The 27,351-nt window shown below is 41.2% G+C and overlaps 1 protein-coding gene across 1 annotated transcript in view; it reads right to left on the reverse strand.

Annotated features, from left to right (window-relative positions):
* Positions 1 to 27,351, reverse strand: part of LOC134466285 (integrin alpha-M-like) — a 53,587-nt gene that overhangs the window by 3,088 nt on the left and 23,148 nt on the right. Inside the window, exons 16-26 of the mRNA XM_063220190.1 lie at positions 26,783 to 26,928; positions 26,458 to 26,615; positions 17,487 to 17,618; positions 15,888 to 15,961; positions 15,284 to 15,425; positions 4,578 to 4,676; positions 3,304 to 3,383; positions 3,061 to 3,147; positions 2,708 to 2,786; positions 1,723 to 1,821; positions 75 to 161 (exon numbers count right to left, since the gene is read on the reverse strand). Coding sequence (XP_063076260.1) covers positions 75 to 161; positions 1,723 to 1,821; positions 2,708 to 2,786; positions 3,061 to 3,147; positions 3,304 to 3,383; positions 4,578 to 4,676; positions 15,284 to 15,425; positions 15,888 to 15,961; positions 17,487 to 17,618; positions 26,458 to 26,615; positions 26,783 to 26,928 — 1,183 coding nt within the window. The remainder of the gene's footprint in view (positions 1 to 74; positions 162 to 1,722; positions 1,822 to 2,707; positions 2,787 to 3,060; positions 3,148 to 3,303; positions 3,384 to 4,577; positions 4,677 to 15,283; positions 15,426 to 15,887; positions 15,962 to 17,486; positions 17,619 to 26,457; positions 26,616 to 26,782; positions 26,929 to 27,351) is intronic.

Here is a 27,351-nt window from a genome sequence, read left to right on the forward strand (position 1 = left end):
TGTTACAGAACTTAACAAGAGACAGATTACAGAAAGAGGATGTTTAACTTCAGCATGTAACTAGAGCTAATTACCAGAATTGGCTCCTTGGTGTTCTTGAAGGTCTGCTGTAGGTCTGTGATGAATGGCTTCAACTCCTGTCCTGCCGTGCATCCGTCAATCTAACAAGAAGAATTACTCAGTTTCTCCATAATAATACACTATTGTCTAAAGACATTAGACAATACTAAGAGTGTTTTTGGGGTATTCAGCTAAGGGTTGTTCCCCATGTATTAATAATTACCATTGTTGTACACATAATGACCGGCTATAGGGCCTATGTATATGAATTTGCTGTTGACTTTTTTTTTTTTCGGGAAAACCTGTAGCATAGTTTATTGAGTATAATTTGAAATGCTTGTTTTTTTTCAGCATTACTGTACAGCAGAGGCGATTCCTCCTTGAGTACAAGGGAGGCGCCGCCTCCTGTCCAAAATCACGGAGAATAGTATGTAAACTAATGCTTTACACGACTTAATAACATTGCTATTTCAGACCCAGCTCCATAGAAAATGCATGTGCTCAACTTAGAGATGAAACCAATCTGTAATACGATCCCGAGGCTCGTACGAGTTTTTTTCCGCTCAAGACAAGGCAAGCGAGTCGAGTCTCAATGGACTTCAATGGCATGTGGGATTGTATGCTTTTTCAATGGAAAAATGCTAAACGGTCATTGGCTATTGCCGTGAAATTTTTTTGATTTTGAGACTGAGCCTCACTGGGAGTGAATGGAGAAGAGAGAGGAGGGGGGAGGGACCGGAGACTGGAGCTCCGACTTGTGATTGGGTGAACCCCGTGTCAGTAGGCTACAGTAGTTGATTTCATTTCGAAATGCGGATATGTTATTAATTTGACTGAGAAGTTTCGTCGTGGTAACCAGTGGGGAAGCTATTCATTGCGGTGTACTCCAGTTTTGTGTACATATTCTTGTAAACCTAGTGTTGCGAATAAAGTCTTAATAGTGGCACGTCCTTATCCTTTTTAATCTCCCAATTCAAAAGTTGAAGTTGCCTACTTTTCGTTAGGGCTAGCTTGCAAGAAAGCTAGAGAGCTATGCAAAATGCCAAGCATTGTGTATTAAATTCTGGCGAATTCCAGTCGTCCTTATGAGGAGAAAATGAATATCAAGGAGCAGAGCAGAGCACTGCCTAATATTGACTTGGTGAAAAAGGTAGGGAAGAACAACCGTTTATTTTGAGCTTTCGTGGTGTGGTGTCTGACCAACTGGTTAACTGCCAAGTCCCGTGAGTGGCGAGTCCTTGTTTCCTACTGTGTTGGCAATGTCTGGTAAATAATTAAAGATTTTGCGACCTCTAGTGGTAAGTTAAGCCGTGCACCCAGTAATGAACAAAGACAACGAAGGCAAACTCAATCACATCATTATGTGGCGGAGGTAGGCCTAATGATAATAATAATAATAATAATTTTTTTTTTTAAATGTCCCTATGAATAGGCTACAAGGGGGATAATGATTAATGATTAACAAATTTGTTTCAACAAGAGTCCTTTAGTGTGTGAGGCCATATGTGGCTCAGGACCAAAGATGTGTGTCAAAATCCCCCCCCCCCCTTTTTTTTTTGCGTTCTGGACATATTGTAATTGAACAGCCTCCCCTGTTTGACAGACTACCAGCCGCCACTGCTGTACAGTAGTACTTCTACCGTAGGCTTCATGTACACCCACATGCAAGCTGTTTGCATCAATCCAAAGATACTTGTCTTGGAGTTTTACAGGCACACGAATGATGACAGTCAGATTGAGATTTCGAAGTCCATTTGTCACCTAGAGACAGACAGGGAGGGAGGCACTTTAAGACAAATGCATCATATTTTTGAAAGTCACTTTGCATCCATTATTTTTTCAGCATAGATAATAACAGTAGACACTAAATACTAAATTCAACTAAATTGACTAGAGATAGAAATAATGGAAATCAAACACTTTTTTGTAAATGGAAGGAGAGCAGAGCTGGGCTTTCAACCTTAAATTCACAGTTGGTCAAAAGGTGGGATAAAGCGGGATAAAATGAGATAAAAAAAACAATTAAAAAACGGACAGTCTATTTCCTATTTCCTGTAATTTTGTGTTCAACCTAAATGCAAAATTACAGGGAAAAAAATAGGTGGTCGTGTACTGCATCTGTGTCAACAAATACACATTTGAGTTGTATACAAGAGCTTCATACACCACTGCCAAAGTGTCTAGGCCTACTGTAGTCAGTTCTTAATCAACCAGAATCTGATTCAACCCAACATTTCACCAAATGTTGTCCATAACACTTTATAATAATGGATGCATGAAAAACATTATTAAAGACATATTAAAGACGTAGTGAATAATTAACTAATGATGAACAAAACATTAACAAATCTTTGGAAATGAGTGGGAAATGTGTTAATATTTTATATTTCTCAATCATTTATATTTTTTGTAAATGAATAAACAATACTGAAAAAATATTGAACATATTATTAAAGCATTAATAAAACTTAGCAAATAATAAAAAAAGCAGTTGATAATGATTTGTTCATCACTAGTCAATTATTTACTAAATCTTAAATAATGCTTTTTATGCATCCATTATTATAAAAAGATACTAACACTTTGAACAGTACACAGAAGAAAACAGCAAGGACACAAGTGCAGTGCAGCACAGGGTCCACATCACCTCTAAATTGTGCGTCACTGGTTTCTGCAAGTGGTAATTTCCCGCAGTAAAATTAATGTAGCTGGTTGTGTTTTCATATCTGTGTTCAAGAGAAAGCACAGTGTGTTGAGGTTGTTAAAAGGGTATGTGGAGTTCATAGAGCATGCAAAACATTGAAAAAACATTCATTCATGGATAGGCAGGCTTCTTTATTTATTTATCCCTTGTAGGTGTTTTGGTCCACGGTGTCCGTTTTCAGTTTATACCTTAGGAAGACTAATATGAATAATTATTTTGTCACACCTCGCAAAGGTTTATTTATAGACCTAGGTTAAAACTGAAGTAAAATGTTGGGCATGTCCACACAAACTGACCTGGTCATAGTGACATAGATGCTGTATTTGGCCGAGATGTCCTTGGTCTTGTTCAAGTGGCTCCCATCAGTATGGTTTTCATTGTTACTGAAAGAGGGAATTGGTGATTATGAGATTTTGGTATCACTAATTCATTGTGCCCTATACATGTATAGACTGACTCACTGACCAATATGTAGGCTACAGCAAATTCTTAAAAAATGCTTCATACTGTTCATTCAATCTAGCATTAACAGGAGTTACCTGAAAGCCTGGGCCTGTATTGTGACTCTCTCTCCAAAATCTCTGTTTCCATCAATCCCGTATTGGACCTCAAAGGTAGCCTGTAGGATATAAAGATAAGATGGGTCAGGTACAGTCATGTAAAATGACAAACATTGAGCTGATATAGAACAGGGATTCTTAACCTTTTTGACATTGAGGCCCATTTTTTTCTGTGCAGAGTGGCCCTGGGCCCATCTAATATTGCCCATGCCCACACACATTATATGGTATAACATAAATTAAAAATAATATAATAATTATATAGGGCCTGTAAATATAGGCCAATATAATTTTGTGTGTATGTCTGAAAAAACAATTAAATCCTGTTGAAAAAAAAATAGCTTATAGTAAAAAATAGGACTAATTCTCACCCTTCTATATTCAATGATAAACAATCCTCTCACAGTGCATCAGGCCAGAGCCATTCATACATTTGACATTTGTAACAGCTCTGTTTGCGATTTGTGATGAATCTGCTGAGGGTTGATTCGAGACGCTTTTACTTTGATGTGCAGATGCGACGCAAGAACGGAAACTTCTGGCAGCCTGTCAAAAATGGAAAGCTTTGTTGCGCAATATCACGCAAATTTCATTAAATAAATGTATTTCTCCATTCGTGTGCGTGTATTGCCGTCTTTGACGTCTTTCACTAGCCTACTAAACCAGCGGTGCATGGTCATTTAAGTAGAACTGCGCTAGAGTAAAATGCGCACGCTGTCTTCAGCATCTTTAAAGGGATATGCCACTATTTTGGGGCTTAATACAGTTAAAATCGTTGGCCAGGGTTTATAAAGGTGGTAAAATTAGCATGTCGCTAAGCTAGTGAAAGTCAATGCATCCGTGTAGCATGCTACATGCTACAGTGATCCATTGACTTTCACTAGCTTAGCTACATACTCCCTCTTTTAACTTAAAGCAAGACAACGCTTAACATGAAAAATAAGACACTTTACCACCCTTATAAACCCCAGCCAATGATTTTAACTGTATTAAGCCCCAAAATAGTGGCATACCCCTTTTTAACTGATAATGCATGCAGTTGCACGGCCCATCGCGACTCTGTGGTGCGAGGATGAAACTTTTCCGCGGCCCTCAAGTTCCTGTGCACGGCCCAGCTTTGGGCCGCAGCCCTTGGTCAAGAATCCCTGATATAGAATAACTCTGTCTGTCTGTCTGTCTGTCTGTCTGTCTGTCTGTCTGTCTGTCTCTCTTCTTCTTCTTCCTCCTCCTCCTCGTACGTGTCTCCTCCACACCTTATTGCCAGCTTTAAGAATGGGTGTGTTGATTTTGCAGTCAGTCTTCCCCAGAGAGGCTCCATCAGTGCTGTCCAAAGGTGTGCACTCCACCCTTCCCTGCACAGGTAATGACAAAGATATGAGCATTTAAAGCAATCATGGGTCAGTCACATTTCCAATAGGGTCCGGCTGCGTCCTAGAAGACGGGGGCGTGTATTTAGCTCGGATCTGATTGGTGTTATTCACAACGGCGTTTGACGTAACAGACAGTCTCGCGCTTAGCTACTCTCCCTCTCAAACATTAGGCTCGTTTGCAACCACGCAGCAAAAGATTTGATCAAAACGTGATTTGCTTGGTCATAAAAAGGAGGGGATAACTGCGTCGCAACCAAGCTGGACACATCAGGACGACGAGATTTCAACAGCGGCAAAGAAGGTGGATCTATAGGTCTGTGGGTGGATCTACCTTTTTTGACAGCGGGTGTACCACGGCGCCCTCTCGTGGAATTAATTAATCACGGCGCTAATTCCATGACGCGCTTACCATCGTCGGCACATGCTTGTGAAATGCGAGACTCTCTCCGCGTCTCGGAGAGAAATCGGGTGGTCTTGAGGTAGAGATACAGGTTACCACTTAGTGAATCATGGTACAAGTCTTAGTTAAATTTGTGATGATTTGGCTTCACTTCCATGTAATAATTCAGTTAATTAGTACTCACTTTAGGCTATTCATTTTGTGTTTTGGGACCAAAGTCGTCATTCAGATAGGACCGTTTTAAAATTACTTAACAGCGCCAACCCATCCTGCGAGGATTGAACCCAGGTGTTCAATATGTAGCTTTACCATGGCGCGCCAACCACAAAGGCCACTCTGTTTCATGCACTTTCATACATAAAAGACAAGATAAGTCTCTCGCAACGGGTATGTTTCCACATTAACCATCAGCAACTAAAGACTTCCTGTGTTTCGATGCAGTTTTGAACCGGGGACCTCACGATTGGAAGTCAGGCGCGCAACCACTACTCTAACCGTTGAGCAGGCGGCCCTCGGAATAGTACTGGTTTTGTAACCTACGGCATACACTCCTAACGTGGCGAAGATGGAGCATCTGACGACAGGGTGGTTTGTTTCTCATTTTTACTGTTGTAAGTGGGTTGTGCGACCATACATATGGATGATACCACTCTGAGTATGCTGCATTTGAGCATGAAATGCATTTCAGCATGTAGAAAATGAAGCACGTTCAACTACACACACATGAATCACATGAGCTATGAACACCAATCACGGCAGATTCCTCACATCATGGAGGAGGTCTTCTTGCCCAGCAGTAGGTTTCTACTGGCTGCTTGACAAAACTTTTGTTCCCGCGATGGTTCAACGCCATGTGACACGACTGCCGCGCAGAGGTCACTCCCTTCAACTGCGTCGTGAACGGCAAATTCTAACCAGGATGCTTCACGCGGACACACTGAGCATGCTCGCTGCCTAGCAAATTTTCAACCTCGTCGAAAAGACGCCGTCATGAACGCCCTTATTACCGGTGGTTGTCCGTGCGACATCTGATTGCACACTCAGTTGTCATATTTGTTCGTTTTTTAATCTTAATACCTATAGTATATAAGTGTATGAGGCTAAAACTAACTGGTATTTGTAAAATAAAATAAAATAAAATTCTGCATCAGGACTTAAGTAAGTAGCCTAATAATTATAGAATAAGTGAATTATATAAAATTTAGTCGTCAGAATGGCAGAAAAAATGGCTTAACGGAAATGTGGGTCTCGCGTATTGGCCCACGTGGAAAAACGTGATCTTTCACCCATTTATAGTTTGAGAAATTGCATAATATTTTACCCAGGAGACGTGTAGTAGTACATTGTCATGTGTGTTTCATAAAAAATAGAGTACAGTGAATTATTTCTGTTTACAACCCACTGTTTCATTCGTCCCTCATCTGTGTTTCATCCGTCCCGACAGTGAGGGACGGATGAAACAAACGACAGGTTGCATTCAAAGTTAAAAATAAACGTGATACCTCAACGGTTGTGTTAAATTTCAACTGTAACTATTAGAATACACATATGGGTTGTTGATCATATCACAAAATCATTTTCATCTGCTTTATTATTTTTGAAAATAACCGTTAAGTGAAAAGTGTTTCATTCGTCCCTGCTCTCCCCTAGACAGTCAGCTAGATTTCGCCCCCGACGTTACCAAAAGTTCACTCCGACACTCGGGGCAATTGGCGAAGGTGCCAATATCTTAGGAAGCACGTCCTTTAGATATCCTAGGCCTATTTCAGAATATTTTCACTGAGGAACTTTCGGATATGGTGATAGCCTATTGGTGAGGCGAACAACGGTAGACATGCGGATTATAGACGCGCGGCCACACATCCAGCTCAAAGTGGAGCCCCGTTTCAAAGTAGGATGAAATTGCTCATCGGTCTCTGCATAACGTTTGGAGGAATAACACGGCCATACTCGCCGGTGGGAGAGCAAGTGGCTGTATTAGACAAAAAATGTCCCCCGATGTATGGCAGAAATGACTGCCTAATAATTATAATAATAATGATTAGGCCGATTATGATTTAGTTATAGTCGGCTATTGTAACAGTAGCAATAGACTAGTAGCCTAATGCCTAAAAATAGCAGCATCAAGCATTATCCTGAAAGCACATGAAACTTTTTTCAATCATTTGATTATGAGATATGATTTTTTTTAAGGAATATGTGTTAGTGTTAATGCTGAATGAGCATAATCCCGTGAAAGCAGAGGATTTTACCTTTTAAATGCAATTTGTCCCATGTCCCTATGTGCTCCAGAGGCTGAGATAGGCCTATTGATTTTTTTCATAGGAGTTTCCAACCATTTTTTCTTATCTCAAAAAACCCTCAGGCATTAGGGACCTTTTCTAAAAACGAGCTCAGGCGCCAATGGGTTAAGTAGCAATCTGCCATTTGTTTTATTGGGGCAAAATATTTTCTTATACATCAAAATACTGTACATCCATATCTGTCTATAATTTAGAAGTGGCCACATTTCTTCACTATTAAATAGTGAAGAATAAATAAATAATGCTAATGTCATGTAAATTTTACTTACCTTTACCCAGGATAGTTTCCAGATTGGCTATGTCTTAAGTAAGATATTCAGCTTCTAACAAATTAATTCAAAGGCCATCAGAAAACATGCAAAATTACTATTTATATAACCTGTGTTTGTGTGCACACATGTAGGCCATACATACTGTACAATGCTGAAACAACTGAGTCAGACAGGAATGAAATGTAAAAAAATGATTTACGTTAATGAACGGTCACCTCTCCCACCCTCACATTCTGAGCTGTGAGTAGAACAGCAATTACCACAGGTAGAGCAGCACTCATTTATGTATCATTTATTTATTAAGGTATATATTTACCAGTCTACAAATAATAGACATTGCGGTAGGCCTATATATCACACTATCAAATGCACAAGCACAAAACTGTACACAGGCAGATGTAGTAGAGGATAAACATGGAACATCACATACAATGATGTTAAGTATTGCCTACAGGTGAATGCATAGGCTACATACATTAAAAGGATAAGATACAAAAAGGAATAAATATGGAAACAACTGAAATCGCTTCTAGATGTCCCCTTCGTCTGGGGGAGCTGCCATGACAGACAGTCTCAGTCTCTGGCGTCATCAGCCCTCCCTCTGAAAATTGGCTCCATGACTGTCAAAAAGGCAAATGTTAATGTTAGTGATGAGAAATGAGACAAAAAGTACCTACCTACCCATCTACAGAAAGATATGCACACATGCATATGCTTGCGCGCACGCACGCACGCACACACACACACACACACACACACACACACACACACACACACACACACACACACACACACACACACACACACACACACACATAGAGTCACACACTTTGCCTTAAAGGGACACTGTGTGAGATTTTTAGTTGTTTATTTCCAGAGTTCATGCTGCCCATTCACTAATGTTACCCTTTGCATGAATACTTACCACCAGCATCAAATTCTAAGTATTCATTATGACTGGAAAAATTGCACTTTTCATACATGAAAAGGGGGAACTTCTCCATGGTCCCCCATTTTGAATTTTAAAAAAAAGCCATTGTTAGCTGCAAAAATGACTGTACTTGGACCATACTAGAATATATTTCTTTATTACTTAGTAAAATTTCATGTAAAGATCAAATTTGGCAATAGGCAGCCCAGTTTCAATGAACAGCATAGTTGCAGTACCTTTTTGACCATTTCCTGCACAGTGTCCCTTTAAGTCAAGTGTGCCTTTTTGAGTTTGGCCTTACCTGCACATGTGTGAAGAGCTGGGAGAGGGGAGGTTGAGGATGGAGAGTCAGGGCAGGAGGTTCTCCTGCTGAGGCATGGAGCCCCCCTGGTTCTGATGACGAGTGTCCATCACCATCATCATGTGGCTCATCAGACCCATTACCAGCACATCAATGCTGAACAGCAACGACGGCTTCCATCTGCACACATGCACACAACCACAGACAGGAGAGATACATCTACACTTTGTTTGTTTGTGCGTGCACTGATGAAGCTTTGCGTCTCTTTTTCACTGATTCTTGAGAAAGTGGCTAAAACAGGTTGTAATCTTGAAAGAAAAAAACGAAGTGCATTACAAAATAATATGGTATATCCTCGTAGACAAAGGTCTTGGCTTTTCAGAAATGCACAAGGCCAATCTCCCCATTTTCCATTTTTTTCAGAAATCAGGTTTTTCTCCGATCATACCTTGTTTTTTGTCAACACCGTCAGACACAATTAAAAGCAATAAAAAGTGTATTGATTTGGTTGCATATGTATCTGGAGTTTTCAAGTGATTGTGTGTGCTTTTTGGTTCACACATACGCCTTTAAATGTTGAAAATTCACTTTCATTCTATTTTAATACTGCTTCATGTGTTCTAATTTAAAAATATGTGCTTACTTAATGGCTAAATAGATCAAACAATTTTTTGTAATTTCACAAATATTCGTGTAGGCTTAAATTTGCTATTACTTTGATAATTCAACAACTACAAAGGAAAATTTTGTAAGCACATTCATTTAAAATGTCCAAAACTCCTTCTTACGGTGGTGACTTAAGAACTGACGGTGGTGACAGTAATATGAAGGTGGTGAAAGTGACCTAATTATTACCTACATTTAGCAAAATAAATAGCCCTCTCAAGTCAATGACATCTAGCATAAACACTTTATTTTTGTGTGTGCACAGTATGTTTGTGCATGTGTTTTTTCTTCATTTGTTAGATACTCTGGAAGAAGGCCTAGATTATTGGAAATGTGGCATAAACAGGTTTTAAGTTGTTGAAATCCAAAATATAGAGGTGAATTATCATAGATGAACGTCTTGGCTGTGCAGTGAATGTATTGGCCAAGCTCCCCATGTTTTACATTTTTCATAAAATGGGCTCTTTCTTGGTTTTGTCACCAGCGTCAGACAGAATTAGAAGTAAAAAAATAAGTTTACTGTATTTAAGTGAATTACTTTTACAATTCAACATAATTGTAGATACTAATTGGAAGCATATTCTTAAAACTTGTCAAAAACATGTAAAACACATGCTTTTTTGTGAACTACATCAGATGTCACCACCGTCAGGTTTTGTGACAAAAAACCCTCCAAATGCACCTCAGTGGAGGCTGGAGTATAAGTTTGGGTCACAATTATTACTAACATGTCTGGTAATGTTTCATTAACCAGCACAATTTAGTAAAATATGGAACAAAATCTGACGGTGGTGACATCTGACGGTGTGAGACAAAAAAACACTCTTTTACATATTGTGCATTTTTTGCTCACATAAGCCACTTCGTTTTCGCTCTGTTTCTTAGGGGCTTCATGACGCTTCTGAAAAAGTATATATAATTAACATTAATGTAACAATAATACTATTAAAACCCCCGACGGTGTTGACAGTTTATGGTTGGGACAGTACCAGTGTCCAAACAAATTATCAAATTGAGGAGAAATTAGTAAACTTACAGGAGCTTCAGTGATGGTGAAGTACTCAGTAGATCTAAAGGTTTGAAAAGGTGTCCTAAGTAATGACAATGACCTTGCGCATACCTGATTTTATTGTCTTTTTAAAAAAATCTGACGGTGGTGACTAATATGCTGGACACACTTTGAGCAATCAGAAAATAGTAGTAAATATTGCTTTACACGCACTATGTGCATATCTGCAGAACCACTTCAATATGGACTTTCACATCATGGTGATATTATTCAATAATATCAGTGATTTTTACATTTTAAGCCAATTGAAATGATGATGTCTATCCTTGGGACAGCTGTTTTTACAGGGTGTGGGCAGGTTTATAGCCATGAAAAGTAATAAAATTACACTTAAATATTTCAAACGACTGTACATTTATGTAACAGACCCCTGTGTCTTTACCTGGATTCATTTTGTTCATGAAAATGTAGTTTATTTTCAACAGAATTGGCAGTTGATTGCAGAGACATGTTTTAGACGCTTTCTCAAGAATCAGTGATTTGTATAATGACTATACAAGCTTTCAAAGCTATTCTATACACCATCTCTAAATAACCACAAATGATACAGCTCAAAGTCAAACAGACACACACAACACAGCACAGGGAAAAAAAATCGCTGTATATGAATTATGAAATAGGTATTGGCCCAGTGTGTAACTTCAGGGGTAAATACATAATTTCATTATCACTTATGTCGTGGTACAATAAGCAACCCGAGTGTCATCATTACTGTAAGAGACTTTTTTAGACGAGAAGCAAACCTAGCGAGCCCTCCCTGATAAATACTATAATCATTTCTTAATCACTTCGTGACGAACTTAACAACAGTGTTAACCAAGCAATCACACAACCCGACTATCATTTGAAAGGGTTGTCAACACTTTTAGCTTTGAAAAGATGAATTCAAACGCAGGAAACCTGGCCAGCCCTTCAGATGGCTTTCAAAACAAAAACGTTTAACACCTTTGTTATGTTAACATTTAACCTGCACTTTGTCTAACCATCATTGTCAATTGTGACAAATATACAGCAATAAACTACGCAACATCTGAAACAAATAGTTAACAGCTTACGAAGGGCGGCTGTGCGTCATGTGAGCTTGAAGCTAAACGTTAGCCAAGACAGCTAGTTGGTAGTCCGGGAGGTGTTGGTTATATCTGACCAAGTAGTAGGGAATGGATCGCACTCAATTTTTCTTCTTTCTTGTGGTTTTATTTTATTTTAACTTTGCAGGGACTGACATGACAGACGTTTCGGCTGCACAGAGCCTTCTTCAGTGTCACCTGTGACACTGAAGAAGGCTCTGTGCAGCCGAAACGTCTGTCATGTCAGTCCCTGCAAAGTTAAAATAAAATAAAACCACAAGAAAGAAGAAAAATTGAGTGCGATCCATTCCCTACTACTAGATTACTTCAGAGACGCACCAACAAGACGGAAGAGCGCGGTGTGTGAAAGATAACCTTATATCTGACCAATAAGTGTTCGCTCTCCGACTGATAGTCAAGTCGAAAAGCAAACGTTATGTATATTTATACATGCATATAAAAAGCTTACCACCAATTGAGTGATGAGAGGTCATATTCATAGCGAAATCCATCCAGTTGATCTGAAAAGCCCCAACTCCCGCTTATGTGTTGTCATTACGGCAAGTCAATGAGGTCAGACGTCGTCGTGAATAGGACCAATCAAGACCGAGCTAAATACACGCCCCTTTCAATACACGCCTCCTCTAAATACATGCCCCCGTCTTCCAGGACGCAGCCGGACCCTTCTCCACATTTCAGCAGTAGCGTACGCAGGGTTTAAATTGGGGCGGAGCCCTCTGGAGCACAGCACCGCCTCCTCACCTCGGAGGGACAGGCAAACGGAGCTGCCCTCCAGTGTTCATATTCAAATTTAACTTTCATATATTTTCACCTTTCTTGAAATATCATATTTTTATGAAAGTTTTCCAATGATAGCAACATAAAATAAGATTAAGGGACTCCTGCATTATTTGAGTTATTATGCGTCTGCATTCTGCAAATGCGCTGTGAGATGCCACAATTTGAGTTTGTAGCAGACATTCTATTGCAACGTTGCAACAGCTGAGCGGAGCGCTCGCCCTTTCTCGCAGTTTAGAACTACTCCGCTTCGAGTTTGTCACTACTTTCAGCCCATCCTCCATGCTATCATGTTCAATGTGCAAAGTTAGTAGCCTTGATACAATGCCTTTTACAAAACGGAGGTAAGCTGTAATTTCATTTGTTTTAGCGTTCAGGTAAAGTTAACCAAACAGTCATGCAGAATAGCGTGGTGTCTGCCTACTTTAACAGCAGTTTGTTAATGGGGGGAAATCACCATCAAGTTTGGGATTTCCGTCCATCGTTCTGTCAGAATGTGTAGCCATATCATTGTAGGTTTCTTTTATGTGGGCTTAAAAATGCCAGGAACGTATCAAAAGTTTTAAGAGTAAGCAAATGATAGGGATGCCTGTGTGTCCATCCTACTAGCTTTCCGTGTAGAACAGTGCACTGTCTCTCTCGCACTGGAAATAATTTGCTGCAGCAAGCACCAGTCTATTGCCGCCAAACTTATGCTTTAAATTCGGCAAAAAAAAACATTTACTACGTGATTGCATTCTCAAACACTTCAGCTATGGTTGTGCAAGGTGTTTCAAATCAAGGCAATGCAGTGAGCATTCCAAGAAGTTCTAGGTGACCATCCCCAGTTAATCGAGCCCCACGTTGATCTCGCACAACGTGCTTGAGTCAGAAGATTCTCCGCACACTCCGCCTGATTTAAAGTGACAGTGCACACTTTCACTCAATATAATAGAACAGCTTAGCCTAAGCATGCATTTTTATTCTTTTAACTTTGTTACTTATTAGGCATAAAACGTGCTAATAAATGCATTAACCCATGACACTATAGGAGAGTTAAAATTAAACTTATGATCTTTTAAAACAAATTGGTATTCACATCAGTAGCCTAATATGATTTCTTAATAGGCTTTTGATGTGGTGTTTTCTTTAGCATGTCTTACACCTTTGCAGCTTGATGGTGGCAGTGGTGGTGGTCAGAATTAAAGTTTTTTTGCCCCACAACTGACAGGAGAGAATATTTAAAAAGTAGGCTACACAAATGCATCAGGTGTGATACTGGTCTAACTGTTTAGGCCTACCTATTTTTTAGCAACCTAATACAGTGAAGAAGGAGTTAGGGTAGGCCTACCTTGCTGTTTTTCTCATAACCGAGTAATACATTATGTATGATATTAAAGGACCAGTTCAGTCAATTTCAACATGCAGTTGTAATGCTCACACTACCCTGGACTTGTCAGTACCTGAGATTTTTTTTCTTCTTCTTCAGCCTTTTCAGAGATCCTGGTCATTGTAATGGGGGCAGCACATTGTTTACATTTCAAAAAACATTTTTATTTATTCCCAAAAACATCCAAAAGGTTATACAACATCAGCAGACAACTAGCAAACAGCAGTACCTTTTGGGAAAATATTTGGAGTAGGCCTGCCCCCGAATAGCTCATATGCCTATCTCGGAAAGGGCTGAGCCGAAGAATGTGGCATCACCGGGTACTGACAAGTCAAGGGTAGCGTGAGCAATACACACAGCATATTGAAATTGACTGAACTGGTCATTTAATTATAGGCAATAACTTCATAGAATACTGTACATGTATTTGCCTGATGGCGCGATATTAGAAAAAAAAAAAAATCTAATTTGACCGCGAGTGAAGGGCTCCCCCACCTCCCGAAAGCCAATTTAAACACTGAGCACACGTCAGGGTGGCACAACAACAGTCAGTGCTACTATTACATGGATTTGTTTGTTTTTAGTGGACTACCTAAGAAGCATATTCTTTGAAGCATATCAACCAAATTACTAATTAATTTATGGGCATTATATGACGTTGCCACCTGACTTCTGAGCAACAAAAAAACGTCTTTGACCCGAATACATAGTGTTGTGTCTTGGGTCACTGCCGCACTGGTTGGAAATGTAATTGTTACTCATACAAAATTCTGTGCGTACACGTGCTATACTCACACGATTTTTAAAATATTTTTGGTAGTATTGCTTTCACATTTTTGTAAATAAGAGAAACATGTCAGGCATGGGTGGTACTAGGGGCGGGCCGGCCAGGCAATTGCAACTCCTGCATGGGGGGCGGCACTATCACAAAACTCCAGCCCAGACGGCATAGTGGAAATCACCAATTAGCGCTATTAACATGCTATTTCCGAGCTTTAACCCCTATTGCAATAATAGCGTGCTATTAGCGGTTCCTGCGGGTGGGACCATGATGGGGGTGGGTAGGGGGGGTACTCTGGAGAGGGCGGTGCCTGGGGCGCCAATCATTGTAGGATTGCCACTGATGTTGGGTTTGTTTGCTGTGGTAAACATGCAGTGTTAAACAAGCAGTTTATATACATGTTTTTTTTTTTTTATAAACACAGTATTGTGAGGAGGAGCAAGACACTGGCAGACAACCACGTGAGCTAATTTTTTAACCGAGAGCAGTTTACAACAGTCAGAGCTTGAGTTGTGCGCAGTGTCGCGCAGCTTGGGGAAAACAAAAATGTAGAACCCATGTATACACACACGACTGAAATTAAGTAGTGTATTTCACTGAAATTCCCACTATCTGTGTGTGCGCGCGCTCACCTGTTTCTTGGTGACAGTCCTGTAGGAGAGGCCAGGGGGGTAGGAGAGAGACATACGGGTGTTGTAGGAGTCTTCTCCTCTGTTCTCTACTGTCACCACAACAATCATCTTCTCTGCAATGCCCACCTCGATGGTGGACAATCTGCAAGACCCAGACAACAGTGCTCTCAAGGATAGAACTATTACAAGGCATGGATGTAGTTTGAGGGAGGCATTGTTAAGTTATTTAACAATGTCTCTAGGCAGAAATGATATTAAGATTCTATTTGTTTTAAAATAAGGTAGCTGGTACCTGAGTCCTGAGGGGAGCCGCAAGTATTCAGAGAATAGAGAGTGGATCATCTAATATTGTCAAAGCCAACTCAGAAGTGTAATCATAAGACATTTGCCTTGATATGATAGTTTTTACACTGTAAATCATTGTAAGACAGTTAAATGTAAAAAGGTAAGAGATACGCTAACTCAACTTGAGGCTTAAGGCAGCAAGGCAACTTACTTGTTTACGTTTAACTGGCTGCAAAGTTTTACAGTGTACTAGATCAACAGCTATGTCTTGCCGTCTACTTACAAAGTACAAAGCATTGGAAGCGTTTGCTGAACTTACCCAGGGAAGTCAATGCTGAGGTAGATATTGTCAATACAAAAACCATCTTGTCCACAGTCAATTTCAAAGTTCAGCTACGGTAGGAGACAAAATGAAACAAAATGAAACATTTATGTGGAACGCAAGGAAGGAAATTAGAAAGGAGAAGGAAGCATGGGAGTGATAAATGGGTGCTACTGCTTAAATTCTACCAGGAAGATGCTAATTTGTTTTGGCCAATATCCAGCATTCACCAACCAATCAGTATCCCTTTCTGCAACAGACTTCTCTCGCATCACTATCATCAAATGCTTATTGTTCACAGCATGCAGAGCTGGGAATTCCCTCTACGTCATCAATTGATCTTTTTCTCCCTCAGCCAATAGAACGTCTGCACATCTTTTTAAAAATATCCAGTCTAACTCTGTTCTTTTCTAACTAGCCTACACCCCTCCAGCCACTGTCACCAGTGGGCTCCCGTCTGTAAAGGGAGATCCATGGATTTCATTGTGAAGACACGAACCTGTACCAAAGAGATCCTCCTTCATGACGCACCCCGAGAATGGTACCGTCCCGTCACACTGCTCGCTTTCGAACGCCATTGGGGGCTGCCCCCTTGCACGGTCGAGCCATAAATAGGCTCGTTCGTGACGACGCAGTGCTGCTTTTGCTAAGCAGCGAGCATACACACACTGCCAGTTTGATGCATTGTGGTTAGAAAATTCTAACCAGAACGCATCAAACTGGCAACGTGCGCATGCTCGCTGCTTTGCAAAAGCAGCACTACTTCGTCACGAACGAGCCTATTGTGAATTTGTTGTGTGCAGTGTGCAGTGTTAACTTGTGTGCTGTGGAGTGCTGTGTCACAATTACATTGTTTCCCAGTCACAGAGTTTCCCAGTTGGGCTTTCCCGCTTTCGCTTTCATCTTCACGTGCGCTGTCAACCAAGTTCATTTACAATTTTAATGTTGATAAAAGTCAATAATCTTCATTTTGCCTCTCGAGTCCTGTAGACACTTAGCCAGGCTACGCCCTCCTAGTGATGCAACACCTTCGGCGTTGCTTCTAGTCAGGCCAGGAGCAATACAAATAATTTCTTAGCTCTGGAGAAAACGGGAAATCCACCCACTTTGTCAGGAAGCAATCAACTTTGAGCAGCTCCAAAGGCCCTGGGTAGAGGCGTGTTCAAGGCAGTGACGTGGTTTAAGCACAGACGTTCTATTGGGACTAAGAAAATGTTTGGTTTAAACTTGGGCACAGCCTTTTCTGGCCTCGACCAGTAGCAAACCAAGGGAGGCGGGTCAACCATGTCGTTTGGGAAAGATTAATTGTTATGTTCTTGGTCAGACCAACATCTCAGTACGAGATTTGAAAGTCGATGATAATCAGACAAGTAGAGACTGTCCCTGGACACCAGGACACTGCCCTAGGAAACCAAGTTGCTATCCTGGGACTCCATGGTGTACACAGTGTCCTGGTGTCACAGGACAGGGCCCAGGTTTCTCAGGACAGTACCTGACATCAAGAAGACCTGAAGAGACTGGAGCTTTTAACAGTCTCAAAATGGGAGAATTTGTACAGCATTAGGGACCATTTTTCAAGCAGAGAAATACTCATACTGTGTTTGTAGTGGTGGTGGCAGAGCTGCTGTCCAGCTCTGGTTCTAGCTGGGAGGCCGTCTGAATGGGAAGACCGCGGAAGAGAAGGGCCACCTCCACAACTACAGGGTTCACAACATCCACCGTCTGGCACTGCGGGAGGATTAACAGGCAATTGCATATCAAGGGAATGTGTGATAACAAAGACACAGTTCTGTGTCTCTTTGAGATAGCATACTATTTCTAAATTACAACCCTTTACCAGGCAGGGTTCTGTTAGTGATCATGCAAAAATCTCGAATTTGTTTCATTCTATTTGTTTCAACTGTTACATTTTTTTATTATTATTAGCCTTTTCCCAGTAGAGTTACCATGCATGTTTCAGCTAGTGAAAGGAGAGAATGAGTGTAGTCCAGTTCTCCATCGGTCCCTCGTTCAAACTACTCTCTACGGGCATTGTCCTCATAGAGTACAATCCATCGAATGCTATTACCATCCCTGCCGAAGGCCAAAAGCTGCCCCTCCCGCCGTCCTCAGGGGCATATATAAGGCAGCAAGCCCATGCACATATCCTCTTTGTCCATTTTGTTTTCATGAGACAACACCGATTTACTTTACCTCCTGTAGTTCGGTTTAACTCTCCCACTAGAACCTTGCCTGGGTGGTAATGGTAATAGTAAAGGGCGCTGAATTACTTAAGAGATTTCATCTGTCTCAACTCCTGGACTATCTGAAAGGGACACTGTGCAGGAAATGGTCAAAACGGGTATTGCAACTATGCTGCTCATTGAAACTGGGCTGCCCATTGCCAAATTTGATCTTTACACGAAAGTTTACTAAGTAATAAACAAATATTTTCTAGTATGGTCCAAGTACAGTCATTTTTGCAGCTAAAAATGGCTAGTTTTGGAAATTCAAAATGGCGGACCATGGAGAAGATCCCCCTTTTCATGTATGAAAAGTGCAATTTTTCCAGTCATAATGAATACTTAGAATTTGATGCTGGTGGTAAGTATTCATGAAAAAGGTAACATTAGTGAATGATCAGCATGAATTCTGGAAATAAACAACTACAAATCTCACACAGAGTCCCTTTAAAAAGCAGCGGATGTGGTACGTTCTTCTGTGCTGGTCTACCATCTTGCCTGGGGTCGCTATGGCTGTAGACGGGCGTGACTGGAATAAGTGTATCCTTCGTGCTATTTCTTATTTCCTGGCCATACGAAGGTTGTAACCGGTCTGAGGTTTTTTGCTTCGGCTCATTGTCTTTTGTCACCGTATGTCGGTTTAGTGTGACAAAGCTTTTAGCTACCTCAACAGCTAGCAGTTAGCACTTTAGTGTGTTCATAGCTCTGACCACATCCACCCCTGTGTCTGCTGCGACGACTGGATATCCTACGGCTACCGTGGAATAATGCAAGCATTCCTTCGCGGCTATCTGCTTGTATCCTGTGGGTTTCGCCGTAACACTCAGAGTTTCACTTGCTCCCAAGCTAGTTGGCTAACTTCTCTCAGATGTTAGCAAAGCTAACGGGTGCGGTGCTAGCTGCGGCTAATCCCTCAGCTAAGCTTGCTCACTGCAGGGGTTGCATTAGCATGTCTCGCAGTCAAAGGTCCTTTTCCCGTATCCTATCCCTTGCGGTACATGATGACGGGCCGTAAGGCTGCTGGTAAGAGGCCACCCCCCGAAGACCGTCCATGCCCACAGGGCTGCGGCTTCGACATTAAGGCAACGCATACACACAATATACAACCGTCGTCGAGCGCCTCGAAAAAAATCTAACTTTCCGTCGGACGGACGCGGAGGACGCAGACAAAAAGGCGCTATGATTGGTCGTCTCGCTACTTCCTTGTTCTTGTGGCAGCACAATGCCGGTAGTTTGCGAGAGCAAAGCTGTATTCTGTTAAAATAAATGTATCAATGCCTTGTGTGTGAATGTGTGTAAATACACAAAGCTACAAGCTAAGTAACAAACAATGCATCATTTGAACACTGGTGGCACAATGCCTGCAGTTTTACTAGGCTACCGTAGCCTGTTCCTGCACCGAATGTAAACACACATAGGCAGACTCAACTGTTTACATGCTTGCATTTTCTGCACGTGAAAACAGACTGGGTAGCCTATGTCAAAAAACAGTGCATTGCCTTTGCAGTTTGTGTGAAAATACTTAGCTAACTGGGCTAGAAAGCAACATTGCTTAATAATGACCGCAGTGTTTACAATGTAGTGAAGGTTATCGCGCTATTTCAAATGTGGCTCGCGACGAGACCTCGGGCGCAGATGCATGAAGGCAAAGTTGGTTTGTGGCTATTCCCAAGCGACTTTAGACGCGCGCAGTTGCTGAAGTCTAATCTGACCTTAAGCCTTGGGAGCTATTCTTGAGGAGGGACCTGCTTTCCCAGGCCCATGGTGAACTTTTTCACCCACATCCTGAGATGTGGGCTCTTTGGGTGTGGCCCGTTCAAGGCTGAAGCAGGCGCCGAGGCGAGGGGGCAGGACCCCACTTCCCCCAGGTGCCTGCTGTAAGACCGCCATGCCACTGGATGTGCCCTGTGGGGCTCCACTATTCCTGGGCTTCTTTCTCCGGGATCGGGAGCGTTAATATATGCTCCCGAGGACTGTGGGAAGGGCAGCTTTTGGCCTTCGGCAGGGATGGTAATAGTATTCGATGGATTATACTCTGCAAGGACAATGCCCGTAGAGAGTAGTTTTCTCTCAGGGGACATGTGAGTGATTCTACGATTCGACTGCGCTTTTGGCAAAAGCAAAATGTCAATTATAAGTATTTTTTTCAACTAAATGACCTAGATGTTTACATAGTGTATACATTTAAGTTTCCAAACAAACAAATTGCCAAGCTTAATCTTAAATCATTTGATAAATACTCTAATGAAAGCGAACATTTGCTTGATTATTTTGTCAACAGTGTTATGGACAAATGCTATGTCATTTCAAACATACTATATAAAAATACTACAGAGTTGAAACAACATACGTTTGAAAGTGCTTATGTCCCTTAATAATAATGTTGTCATTAATCTGTGCAACTGATATAGAAAATGATATTGTTGAGCTTCATAAGTAGGATTTTATGATTCACTGTGATACAGACTGACACATTTTTCATTATAAATCCCTGTAACGTCTGATTTGAATTTAGTCACCCTCCTTACACAAGACTTCCTTCTCCAGAGATAATCCCTAGTGTCTGTTCATAGGATTTTTCCAACATATAAGGGATCAATAGCACAAAAACACTTTCAAAACAGTCAACCGTGTTACTCAACTATGTTACGGTCAACAGTGAAGGGGAACAAGTCGGCACTTTTTTAGGAGAAAAAACAGAGCAGACAAACCCATCTCCCTAGAACACATTATTTTGTTTGTTTGTTTGTCTGTCAATATGGAGATAAATTTGAAAAAAAAACATACTCCTCCTCAACTGTCAAAGCTGATGCGTAACACCATTGACAGTAACACGGCTTGACATTTCAGCCATTTTTATGGTGTTGTGCTAACTGAGGACCTCAGAAGTTCCACCACAACACCTTAATCAATTCATGTATTTGTATGCTTTATCTGTGTTTTTCTACATGTGCTTTCTACATGTGCTTCTTATGAATATGTTGATAACACAGTTGACAGGCAATTTTCCCACTATGAGGACATGAAAAAGAATGGATTAAATTATGGAAGTATGGAGCTCAAAACTTAACAAAAAGTCTTACCATATCCTGCCAAAGAGGTTATGACATCGCGTGATGTTATTTGTATGGCCTAAGCAGTGCTTGACACTAACTTTTTTGGTCACCGGCCATTATGGCTAGTGGTTTCCCTGACTCACTAGCCATTCGGCTTCCTCACTAGCCATTATTTTCTTAACCATCATGACAGTCATAATGTAGCCTGATATGATTGATATGATGTTAGACCCTATAATATAATATAATATAATATAATATAATATAATATAATATAATATAATATAATATAATATAATATGTAGTAATATTTTACTCGGATGAGCAGACAGGAAATTACAGAACTGATCTGATGTCTGGTGTTATTTGCTTTATATATTGATCAGAAACGACAAGCACAATGATGATGCTGTGTTGTGCAAGGGCACACGCATAAGTGCAAGGTCTGGAACTATGTGAAGGCCATTTGTTTCTTTGAGGTGGAAGGAATTTTCATTCGTTTGTTCATTAATGTGCAAATACATGTATCCCACACAGGTCTGATGCACGTTCGCCTGCCATGAAACATCACATCTTCTGGGATATAAATCATAAAAGTAAAATATTATTTAGCCTTTATATCTTATTTAGCCTATCTCATGACAACCTGCACCATTACGTTTTGCATCAACTCCTGACAATTTTGGCGACAAAGCCACAAGGGGGAACACATATTTCATATTTTTTAACGATATGCAAAGTCTACATGCGCCTTTTAAACGTGCGTTATGGGTGGATTCTGGACAGGACTGCCTCGCACGTGAACTGTCAGCGTGAAAAGCAACGCACCGCCCGACTTGTCACTGCTGGCCCATTGATTGTCAGAATTTGACCTGTTGAATATTTCCTGCTTTTGGCGTAAATTCGGGGAATTATCCAGATTTGTGAAGCTCAAATTTGACAGGTATGATGTCGTTACCTGCCGACTTTCTGTCGTCGTCCTGTTTTCTTACACTGTTGTCAAAGCAAGACAGACATTGCGATGCTGACAGAATGTTTGTGCAATGTTCGATAACGTGCGTTGTAACCAAGGTTGTGTCAGTACCCACACTCCCACAGCTTAAGAACTGCGCACAACTACGCAAAACATTACTGGATTATAAAAGGCAGGTCGCAAGGCAGGTCGCAAAATATGCACATAGCGTCGCTTGCCAGTTGAGAGCAAACTTCGCCACATATTTAAACCGGAGCAAGCGGCGCACGTCTTAGTGTGTCCGACTTTCTCCACGGAGGCGGGGCATCTGCAGTGTTTGACAAGCCAGTACCCTAGGTTCGCAAGACTGGATTCCTTTTTGATAGCGAACACATTCAGAGAAATCTATCACCGTTTTTTTTTCAATCACTCCCCAATAATATGCTACCAGCCAAATGGCTAGTGAGGATCAACTTGTTACACGCCAGATGCGATTTTCACCCGCATTTGGCGCCCTGGCGCGCGTTAGTTTCAAGCCCTGGGCCTAAGACCAAACCATTACTGATTTATGGAGGGGGTTTCAGACCATGACACGGTTAACACAGTTTTCGTGGACACACACTAAAAGGCAAATTTCATGTATAATGGCAAGCAACGTGGTCTTTCTGACAGTTTTGTCATATTAGGCGAGTACATCTATGCAAAAAAAAGACCTAACCCCAAAAAAAATTATACAAAAGGTTTTTCAACTGATTTTGTTACCTCTAAGTGTCCTTAATAACATACTAAAAATCTAGGAAAATCTAACTTCAGGAAAGGTGTCATTTTCAAGATCAAAGTTTTTTAAAATAAAGGTTACTACATGATAATTACATTGGCATGAACTAACATGTTTTCAGGATCTGTTTGTTTGGAGTGCTGTTTGGGTGGATAAAGACACTACTGCTATGATAATATCCATGTGCTGTTTGTCAGGGCACATCATCAGTGATGAATCATGGTGTCACTAGGTATTTTGGGTCTTTCAGCAGCTGAACTGAATAGACAGGAGCCACTACATGTGTAAGTAGAGGGCAAGGTGAAACAGTTAGTACTGGAGACAGACAATGTCCTGAAAGGACATATGCTTTAGCAAAGCTTTCGGGTAAGACAGAGTAGGGCCTGTTGTAGCTTCATAGGCAAGGGTCAGGGCCTTGTATTCAATTAGGGCATGAAAAAGAGGATATGACTGGGAAACTGAGGCTATGTGGTCAGAGAATGATAGATGGTCATCATCAATGACACCTAGATTTCTTGTGGCCTGATTTGAGGCAACAGTAGCAGAATCAAGATTGAGCTCGAAATCATGGCAACCTAAATCTTTGGCTGGGATCACCAGCAGTGCATTTGGGCGAGGCTCAACTGAAGGTTGCATTCCTTCATACTTGTGGATAGTTCAGAGAGGCAAGCGGAAATGTGTGTGACCGTGGAGTCATCTGGCACAAAGTAACTGTGCTTCATTGGTGTAAAAGTAGTATGAGAAGCTGTGAGAACAGATAACATGACCCAGTGATGTGGTGTACATGGCAAATAGGAGTCCCAGCACCAGCCCTTAGGACACCTCTGTGGAGAGGCTATGGTTTGAGGACAGCTGACCTTGCCCTTGATACATGCTAAGAATGATGCCACCAGACTCAAAGAATGTTTGGAAAAACTTGAGACACATAAAACTCAATTATTTATCTAAGAGAGATGTTAAATAATCATCTTCTGAAAAAAAATGCTAGCTGGTGTGTCTGCACAAAGATTTTTAGATTTACTACAAAACAAAAAGATATGTCCATAATCTCTTCTGAAGATATCTTCTGGCTTGCTAGAAACAAAATAAAAGAGTAATTTTGAGCTTGGCTTTTTCAGATTTTGAGGTTTTGCATTTTGAAATTTAATGCATATTTAATTAGATATAGTCCAATTACCATATTAAAACATAACATTTCAGAAAACTTGCAATACATTTTTTTTCTCACAAATATGTGAGTAATCACCGGATTAAGTTTCATGGTGATATCGGCAAGCTAAATATTTTGGCCTATTCACCTGGAGTGTCTCTTGACCCTTATAATAAGCCTATGGCAGCCATGTTGAAAAACTCATTTCCCACAGTCAGATTTTACTAGATTTTTAGAATGTCATTTAGCAGGTCCAATAGTAATAGAATCCATAAAAAAACCTTTTGTATCAATTTTTTTGGGGTTAAACCCTAAATGTACTCGCCTATATTGTGATGATTACTGTGAATCAACATTTGCAATCGTCTTGGGAAAAACAAGTTTCTTTACATGCTAATATGAAGACTGAATCTGACATTTGGAAAACAGGACGGCATGAAAACACCCAAAACCAGTATTAAATATTCATTCTTACTGAGGGAAATAATGCCATGTCTACACTTTCTGTATTATATGAAAAATAAATGTGTGCTAATATCCAAAACATCATTGGATGCTGTTAATAGTTAGTGAAATTGGCAAATAAAATCCATGGACTTAAAAGCGCAGTCGAATCGTAGAATCACTCATATACATGTCCTATTCTTCCTGATGCAGAGGCCACAAGCAGTACGGGAAGGGAATAACACCTCAAGCACCCTGACCCTGAGCACGGGTGCTCCGCAAGGTTGTGTTCTCAGCCCCCTGCTGTTCACGCTGCTGACACATGACTGCACAACGACCCACAGCACTAACCATCTAGTGAAGTTTGCGGATGATACAACACTGGTGGGCCTCATCACTAAGGGCGATGAGACCCACTACAGAGAAGAAGTAGACCTGCTGGCCAGATGGTGCAAAGACAACAACCTCCTGCTGAATGTCAACAAGACCAAGGAGATTGTCGTCAACTTTCAGAGGGTCCAAAAACAACTGCCACCACTGACCATCGACGGTGATGCTGTGGAGAGAGTGAGCAGCACCAAGTTCCTTGGAGTGCACATCAGCGACGACCTCTCTTGGACCACCAACACTACATCACTGGCGAAGAAGGCCCATCAGCGTCTCTACTTCTTGCGCAAACTAAAGAAGGCAAGTGCTACACCCTCCATCATGACAACATTCTACAGAGGAACCATAGAGAGCGTCGTGTCCAGCTGCATCACAGTGTGGGGAGGAAGCGGCACGGAGAAAAACAGGAAGACACTCCAGCGTGTTGTGAACACAGCGAAGAAGATCATTGGAGTACCACTCCCCTCCCTGCAGGACATTTACACCGCACGCCTCACCCGGAAAGCACTGATGATCATCAAAGACACAAGCCACCCTGCACACAAACTGTTCAGCCTCCTGCCCTCTGGAAAGAGGTACAGGCTCCTCCGTTCCCGTACCACCAGGCTTGCAAGCAGCACGATGCATCAAGCAATCAAGATACTGAACACTCAACCCACTCTCCCTTCACTGTCAGCCTCTAGCCAGCCAGGCCACTGACAACGCTCCCCCCCCTCATCCCCACCACCATATCTGCGACTGAACATTCCACCTGCACTACTACATCTGTGACTGAACTTTCAACCTGCACTAACTCAAAACATACACATGCACACACACACACACACACACACACACACACACACACACACACACACACACACACACACACACACACACACACACACACACACACACACACACGCACACTGCACTTTCTGCACTAAACCCAAACATACACACACTGACACACAACTCATACTCACACACATACACACACACACATACACAGGTACACAGACACACACACAGACGCACACCGCACTTTCTACCTGCACTAAACACACACACACACACACACACACACACGCACACAAAACACATACAAACACACACACACACACACATACTGCTGCTGGTGTATTTAATAAACCTTTTTTAATTATTTATTTTCTTCAAATGCTACTATTACCATGTCAGAACGCTATAAAGGACTTTTAGAAAAAGCACAACAAAATACCTCCTCTTAATGTATGTTCTCTACAAGTCTTCTGTTGTCCAGTCTTGCACTTTAAATGTCTGTATGAGCAATGCCTACGTCCATACTGTCTATGTCCATGTATGAGTACTGTCTATGTCTATACTGTCTATGTCCTTACCTAGATTAGTCTATGTCTGCATGGGAGAGCAAGAAACGCAATTTCAAATTCTTTGTATGACCAGTGCATGTAAAGAAATTGACAATAAACTTGACTTGACTTGACTTGACTTGACTATTGTTTTTCGACATTGTTAGACCTTGTCACTCTCACAATGCCTATGAGTGTATGTGGTTATACTTTTACTAAATAATGGCTGAGCAAATAGCCATAGACTTGCCTGAACATGGAAAAGGTGATGAAAGCAGTTTTTGTTCCCCAGCGATACATTCACCTCTGTGCTCATTGTCTTCTCCTCACTCACTGAGGTGAAGAAAGCGCGAGGGCTTGATCGGGTGGTGTCCAAGCTTAGTGTGTAGTTGATCTTTGCTTGTAGCCCTGGAAGATAGGACATACTCGGTCATTATTAGTGGTCAAGGGCTGTCAGAAAACATTTTAAAATGCTCATATTCCTAGTATTGTGCAAATAAAACTGGTTCGCAACAAAATAAGTATCTGAAACTGCCATTGCCCAATAAACTAGTGGTGGTAGGTCCCTAGGTTACCTCTGAACTTGTCACTTGTGACCTTGGCCATGTTGAAGCACACGATGGCTGTAATGTTCTCCACATCAGCACACTGAGAAACGGACGTCGGGATTGTGGAGGGCAGGAATGACACGGCTGTAGCTATGGACACCAATGGTCTTGACCTGTGGAAGGAAGTAATTGCAGTAATCTGAAGGGGCCCCTCACATTCTATACCTGAGTGATTCTACTAACAGAGTGCGCTTTTAGGTCCATGGAGTTTATTTGCCAATAACACTCACTATTAACACATTCACTACAAAGTCACGTAAAAATATGTTTTGCCTCCAATGCGTTGGCTCCCAAACCATAAAATTACGTTTTTACGGGTTTTTTTTATTGGATTCTGAATCTACACATTCTAATGCACATCCTGCGTGATTTTCGTAATAATGTGATGAACAGAACTGACATAGATCATGAAAACACCTACAAAGTCAAAACTCCAAAGTCAGGATCTGGATATTTCATCATATGCGCATTTTATTACACACAGTATTTGAGTTTTATTATAGCAAATCAAACTACTTCCTAATCACGTCACGTCA

The sequence above is a fragment of the Engraulis encrasicolus genome, chromosome 2, assembly GCF_034702125.1.
Source record: "Engraulis encrasicolus isolate BLACKSEA-1 chromosome 2, IST_EnEncr_1.0, whole genome shotgun sequence".
NCBI lineage: Eukaryota > Metazoa > Chordata > Actinopteri > Clupeiformes > Engraulidae > Engraulis > Engraulis encrasicolus.